This window comes from Selaginella moellendorffii, unplaced genomic scaffold (genome assembly GCF_000143415.4).
Source record: "Selaginella moellendorffii unplaced genomic scaffold, v1.0 SELMOscaffold_28, whole genome shotgun sequence".
Lineage (NCBI taxonomy): Eukaryota > Viridiplantae > Streptophyta > Lycopodiopsida > Selaginellales > Selaginellaceae > Selaginella > Selaginella moellendorffii.
The window spans coordinates 1,609,956-1,617,187 of record NW_003314289.1 but is presented as its reverse complement, the minus strand read 5'-3'; the positions used below and the strand labels follow the sequence as shown (position 1 = coordinate 1,617,187).

General features: G+C 38.4%; 1 protein-coding gene across 1 annotated transcript; it reads right to left on the bottom strand.

Moving 5' to 3' along the window:
- Positions 1-5,685: 5,685 nt before the first annotated feature.
- Positions 5,686-7,121, bottom strand: LOC112348348 (ATP-dependent RNA helicase DeaD-like). Its single transcript, XM_024680716.1, has 3 exons — positions 7,005-7,121; positions 6,066-6,945; positions 5,686-6,000 (listed from the first exon to the last, which is right to left on the bottom strand). Exons 1-2 carry the CDS (start codon positions 7,048-7,050, stop codon positions 6,509-6,511), a joined length of 483 nt encoding a protein of 160 aa, XP_024536484.1. The 5' UTR covers positions 7,051-7,121; the 3' UTR covers positions 5,686-6,000; positions 6,066-6,508.
- Between the last annotated feature and the right edge of the window lie 111 nt (positions 7,122-7,232).

Below are 7,232 nucleotides of genomic sequence, written 5' to 3'. Positions count from 1 at the left end.
AACTTAGTACTATTCAAACCCAATAATACTTAACCCCAAGTATCCCAAAACCCTTAACCAATTGGAAAAGAGAGTGCACTCTTATTCATGGGCCCTTTCCTTTTATATTTAAAACCCATGGATCGTTTCTTGAGTTGTTCTCTTTGGTTGACTACAATGGACTCTATTCAAACAAGTGGAAGAATGCTCATTAAATACTAATCCTAAGACTTAGTAGAACTCATGGTAATTATGAAAGTAACCTCAACTTTGTTAGCAGTATTGAATCATGACCATATAAGAGTTTTATATAGTGAAGTAGTAATAGAATTATGTATCTCTGTGACATATGTATACCAAAGAGATGGCAAATAACTATCAGCTATCGACATTTGCTAGTATTCAAAGCAAGATCTAACGTGGTGAATCAATAACTTCTCCTTAGATGATCTAGGAGATTAACAATGTGAGGAAAAATTGTCACTTCGTTTAACAACCAATAGTCAATATAAAACTGAATACTCCTATCAAGCTTCATAACAAAATGAGGTTTACACACCTAAGGATTCTATAACTATTAGATAACACCCTTCTCCAACATCTCTTTGACATTTGCGAGTAAAATTTTGATCTACTTTAGCAACTGATGATGAACAGAAATCTTGATTGGATGAACACCCCTAATTGGAATAGGATGATCTGTTGCAATCTTGGCAATAGACAACAAGTCAAATTCAAAGAGATTAACATACTCTTTCATAAGCCAGTCAACTATTACAACATAAAGACTATTGGATGGATATAAAGAGGGAATAAAAAAGCAAGATGGAAACATAAGAGGAAGTAATTGAAAAATAAGAGTGATGGAAGCAAAGGTAGAAGAATAAGGACAAAAAAGAACAGAAGTAAAAAGAATAAAAGAAATATAAAAAAATATGAAACAAGGGGGAAAAACTTCAAAGTCACACTTGGAATAATTGTATAGTAACCAATCCATACCAAAAATGATATCAAAAGCTTAACTCAACACCACCTACAATGACTCAAGCTCAAGCTCAAGATTGCTTACACACACAAATAAGTCTGTCTCATCCCATGTATATACATGTGTATGGCTATTGCCATAAAGAATGAAAATTGGCTTTATTACATAAGGTGAATATAGATGGCAATATATGGTAATAGGCTGAGTAATAGAAAATTAACTTGAGCCTATATAAACTAACACGGAGAGAATAATAGAAGTCTTTTTATTTGTAAGCAACCAAAGAGAATGACTTGAGAGATGATCCATTGGGGTTCAAATATAAAAAGAAAAGGCCCATGAACAAAAGTGCACCCTTTTTTTCAATTGGTTAAGGGTCTTAAGATATTTGGGGTTAAGCATTATTGGGTTTAAATAGTATTGGGTTAGGTGACATTTCGGGAAGTTTAAATTCAAAAGGTTACATTTGGTATTAAAACAGTCTTGGGTCTAACTCTATTGGTTAATTAAAGGAATTACACCATATGTTGATTGATATTTGGCAGGTCTAATGTGCTTTAGTTGGGCTCGACTTGAGAGGTAAGGTGTCAAGAGAGTGGGGTTTTTGGGAGAGTTATGGCTTTTAGCTTTTATTCACAAGGGCGTGAACTTGTAGGGAAGCATAATGGATTATAAAAAACCAAAGAAAACAACTTGAAAGATGATCTATAAATGTTCAAATATAAAAGGAAAGGGCCTATGAACAAGAGTGCACTCCATTTTTCAATCGGTTAAAGGTCTTAGGATATTTGGGGTTAACCATCCTTGGGTTTGAATAGTATTAGGCTAGATGACCTCTCAGGAAGTTTAAATTTAAAAGCTTACATTGTTATAAAAATAAGTTTGGAAAGTAATTATTGGATGAATTGGTGCCAAGTGAATTAATGTCAAGTGAACCCCTTGATGATACTCTCAAAAGAAATAATCTTATTTGCATAAGGACTCTCCACTACTTGTAAAACTCCTTATTTCTTGGAAGAATCTCAGTATCCAAACCTTCCACCATAGCAGTACCAACATCTTTATTTGCGCAAGGACTCTCCAGTACTCGTAAGATTCCTTATTTTCCAGAAGAATCTTGGTATCCAACCTTTCACCATAGTAGTACCAATAGAACATTGTTGATGCTAAAGCCTCCATTGTAGCGTATGTGGTTTTGACCCTTTATCCTATGGTGATTTACTATAGGATAACACCACGAAGCAGGACTTAAACCCTCTTTGTGCCACGTGACAAATGCCACGTGTCACATACCACATGGTCATGCCACGTGTCCATAGGAACCCGAGGTTTAAAGCCTTGGGCCACTGAACGAAGGAATGGTGCCAAACTCCCAAGTGTGGAGCCAAGGAGTGATGGAACCAGACCATGGAGCAACTCCTGAGCATACAGCCCAAGGAGCGAAGGGACAGGGGCCCGGAGTGACTTAGAACAGTCCTGGAGTAACCAGCATCCTAATGCCAGAACCAACACGCAAAACGGAGCCAAATGGAATCTGGCGATATTTCGGCATACTGGTGACCTAGCGTGAGGATATGGGTACTCCACCAGCTAGCATGGAATGGAACTTGGGCTTAGACCTAAGCCGGACGCAGAACAAGGACAGGCACACAAGCGGGAGCTAGACTATGCCTCAGGTTAGTCAGCCATGCCCGACCTACCCACTATCCCTACTATACATTTGGAACCCCCATAGCCCCCCCCCCCCCCCCCCCCCCTTAAGGAACACACGCTTTGGGCTTTCACCCCAAGCCTCCTTTAGTATTAGGAGTTAATCTCTTGGACAAACTTGAAACTTACTAAATATGGAATGTCCTTAGATTGCAAATTTGGATGTGGGATGAACACCATTGTGTTCAGGCCGATCTCTACATTCCGTAGATATGCCAAATGAACAAATCTGGACACTTTGCATAAATAGCATTTAGGACCGAAATGAGACTAACATAAAGGGCATGATAGCAAGGGTGTTTGGCAGACACGGTAAGCTATCATCTAGCGATGTTGAGGGACCAATCTCAATATCGCGGGGGTTGTTGATACTAGCAAGTGCAAGACAATGACAGGAGTTTCTCAAACCAGGCCGAGTATGCTCAGCAAGAAACACATAAGGTTCCTACCTTATGTTTATCCGATTTAAGTACATGGTCATTGACCAGTTTCTCAACTAGCCCAAGTGGGAAACTGATAATGGGTCCAACAATACCGACCTCCTGCCATCGTGGCAATAAGGTAAGAGTGTCCGTAAGGACTAGCTGATAGGTAACTTTCAATACCCGAAGTCACATTCGCGACATCCACCCAAGAAATACTAATCCGGAAAATGCTGATAATGCCAATATGTATGACCAATCTCATCACACACCCAGTAGCGAACATCATAACCATAACTATATCCTCCCCCTTGTCCTTGAATATGAGCAGCAAGATCAACCTCCATTGAAACAAAACCATCTCCCATAAGAAGTAGAGTTGAAAAACATATAGTGAGAAGTGAAAAAGCCAATGTCTCATAATGTTTTGTTAGTTGAAGAGTATTGTTAAGGGTGGTTAGAGCAAGTGTATGCATAAATCCCATAAGATTTTAATAAAGTGCTAGCCATAACATTTGACATATTTGGCTCCGTACAAAGCAAAAGGTTTTGGAAGTGAATACCAAATTACTATAAGCTCTAGAATTTAGACTTCTCGAGAGGTCACCCATCCCAATACTATTCAAACTTAAAGATATTTAACCCTAAATATCCCAAGACCCTTAATCGATTGAAAAATGGGATGCACTCTTATTTATAGGCCCTTTCCCTCTATATTTAAACCCTTATAGATCATTTCTTTTAATTACTTACAATTACATCACTACCTTAAATAACCCTTAATGAAGACAATGCAATTGTTAGAAGATATTATCATTATCCAAATGTGTGCTTGAAGACATATAGGAGAATGCTTTAATCCACATGAGTAATTGTGTACAAACCATTGTACCATTATAACACCATTCCTTAGAGATATGTGGGAAATTCATGCAAACGCTAAACATCATCCCAAAAATGATAGTTAGCAATCACTGTAAAGTGATCAAATCAATTCCTACGATTCTCATGGAAGAATTTTGATTGGATGTGAGGATTGGTAGTAAAAGTAAGGAGTTATACCACGTGCCGTGAATGCCACAAAGTTTGATTGTTCAACTACAACTATATAACATCGAGCAATTGCACCAATTATTACTCCAAAGTTAAAGGAGGTGGAGGATGCTACTCTCCTATGAAAATGAAAAAAAACAAAAGAGAAAAAATTTAAAAAGCTATAAAGAAAGTGAAATCTAAACAATTTAAAAATTAAATTTAAACCAAAATTCCAAATCCAAGCACTCCTCAGAGAATATCAAAATTTCTCCTTACCTCCACCAATGTGAGTGTATAGAATATAGAAAAATAATATAGAAATGTGCATATTAACTAACCTAAAAACCTTAGATTATAGATAAGAGTGAGTGATCCGAATTGAAATCAATTTAATGACTATCAAAAACCCAATATATGCTAATATTAGTATATGGCATCATAGCCATACATTTGGACCTCACAATACTTTATTTATTTAATATTTAATCATTTTAAATTTTAATAAATTTAGCAAATTTCAGTTTAAAATTAGAATATTACATATTTATTACAAAAACTAAACATAAGTAGCTACTTATAAAATAGTTATATTTTTTTTAGTTACAACAATTACACACTGTTTAAATAAATTGCTACACATTGCATGTAGCAACGCTTGGTTTGCTTAATGGTAGTTTTATTATTACTTATTAATCTAATTGATCAAATAAAGTTTATAATTATAAGCATGTTTGTAATTTATAGACACAAGATTAATCTTATTGCATATCAACTATTAGATGATAGAATAAAAAAGAATATACTAGAAAGGGTTTAGGAAAGTTTATAAATTATAAATACCAGATTAATCTAAATGAATACCAACCGTTAGATGGTAGAATATCCTAGAATATCCAAGCATACTCTAGGTATATTCACTACCATCTATAGGTTTGCTTAAGCAAACCAAAAAAGGTTTTTAAAGAACTTTCTCTTTTGTATTTTATTTCTAGTTTTTTAAAGTTTTGACACTTGATTTTCTTGTCCAGATCAATAGTTTAGCCCATGTGGACAAGCAAGGGAATGTTGACATGCAAACTAAACAAGAATATATTAGATTTAATCATGTTTTCTTTTTCATTCTTTTTCTCTTTGAAGCAGCACTCACCACAACCACTTATGCATGTAAGATACCCTCCGTCATTTTAGAGGATGCGTATTGCACCCTACAAAATCCAAACAGGGACCCATTGGAGTTGAGAACTTGATCTCTTCTGAAAAAGTCACAACCTACATAGGTGAAAAAGGAAAATAAAAATGACTTCTTGAAAAGATCCACGAAATCTTTACAAGAAATATGTGTATGTGTCTTTTGTATGTGCTGGAGAATTTTGACATGGAATGGAACCCAATGGAATGGATGATGAAAATTGAAGCTTGCTACTCGTACCTTGGTGTGTTGTGATTGATTGATTGATGTGTTCCATATGGTGGGGCATTGTACTGCAACTTGCTGCATTGATGCCCTTTGAATTTTGTATATAAGGCCATTATAAACAATTATTTCCGCATAGATAGTACCAATGCTTAAAAGAATCTCTTATTTCCCAAAGGGAAGCTACATAGTGGTATGCTCTAAGGGGCCCAACTTAATCTTAAAAGAATCCGCCCCACTCTACATCTATAGTGCCAAAAAAAATCAAATAATCGTGCTTTGTCCCACGATAACGACGTCCACCTAGCAATTAATCTCCCACTAATCAAGCTCCAGTAGCTCCCGGGTTCGATCCCCGTGCCAAGCCGGAGCATATAGAAATTCTTTTTCTTCCTTGGCTGGCGTGAGCCTTATGGCACGTTATGCATTTGCATGAGGGCCCCCACGCCTTGACCCTACAAAGCAACACACATAAGAAAGAAAAGAAAAAAAAAACGAAAAAAATATCGCAAAAACTTACCTTTGTTTTGTTTTTGTGTGCTTTTTTTCCTCCCAAGTTCCTAGTAGAGCAGCGTCTTCCATCTTATCCCCTCCATCGCTCCCCGTTTACCTATGTAGTAATCGCAAACAGCCGCAATGGTAGAAGCTGAGAGAAGAGGAGCGAAGAGAAGAGATCCAAAGCTCCAACTTAAGGCGGTAGAGATATAGCTATGGCTGTACCTCTTTGTTACTCTGCAGGGGCGATTCTCCTCGAGGAGGGCACCATCAATGCTCCGCTACTGCCACTGCCACGATCATCCGTGTGCTCTCCAGCTTCGCCCTCTCGTTTACTCCCTCCTCCCTGCCCCTGCAGCGTTCAACCTCGTTTAGATATCTACTTGTCCAAACAACAGGCATAGTACTTACAGGTTTATCGCTTCCTCCCCCTTTCCTTCAACTTGGAACTGTTCGTCTTTGCCCATATCACTTATCTGCATTTGCACTACCCCATCCCACTCCTCCCCCATCTGGCTGCTTTGATTCCCTTCTTTCTTTCCATTTTTTTTTTTCCTTTCCTCGTCCTCCTGTCTGCCTTCTCTTTTCTCTTTCTCGTTTCTTTTTTCTCCGAGAGCTCTCTCCCCCCCTCCCCCCTCTCTTTCCATCTGGCCTGCAGCTTCTGGAGAAGGATCTCCTTCTCGGGGAGGCAAGTGCGCGCAAAGATCTCGCCTTGGACAACAGCAGGTCGGTCTCTGACAAGATCTTGTGCTTCATCTGCCTTTCTCTTTCATCACAGGCATCACTGTGGAAGGCAAACAGCGACTTGGACTGGACATACCTCAACAAAGCTTCTCGGTCTCTTTCTCCATCTCGTAGAGCGTCTCTCACTTCTACCCCTCTCTCTCGCCTCTCTCTCGAGATTCCTGGAGCACACAGGTTCATCATCATCAAGGAAAACATTATACACCATTCTTTCGCGTACCGATTTCCTCGATGCATGGTACGCTGTCCTGCGATTCTGGATCCATTCCCAAGGACCCCCTTTCACGAGCAGCAGCAGCCTTTCACATTGGCAGTGGCAGATGGTGGTAAAAATCACAACTTGGGGCCCTGTAAGTTGAAGCCGACTCCTCACTGGTTTTCATTTCTCCTCCTCCTCGTGGAGACGACTATTGACCTAAATTCCTGCAAGTAAAACGAAGATCCAAGA

Coding starts and splice junctions, on each gene's coding strand:
- LOC112348348 (XM_024680716.1), bottom strand. CDS start 7,050: ATGGATCCAGAATCGCAGGACAGCGTACCATGCATCGAGGAAATCG. Junction 6,946..7,004: donor ACCATGCATCGAGGAAATCG/GTACGCGAAAGA, acceptor TGTGTGCTCCAG/GAATCTCGAGAGAGAGGCGA.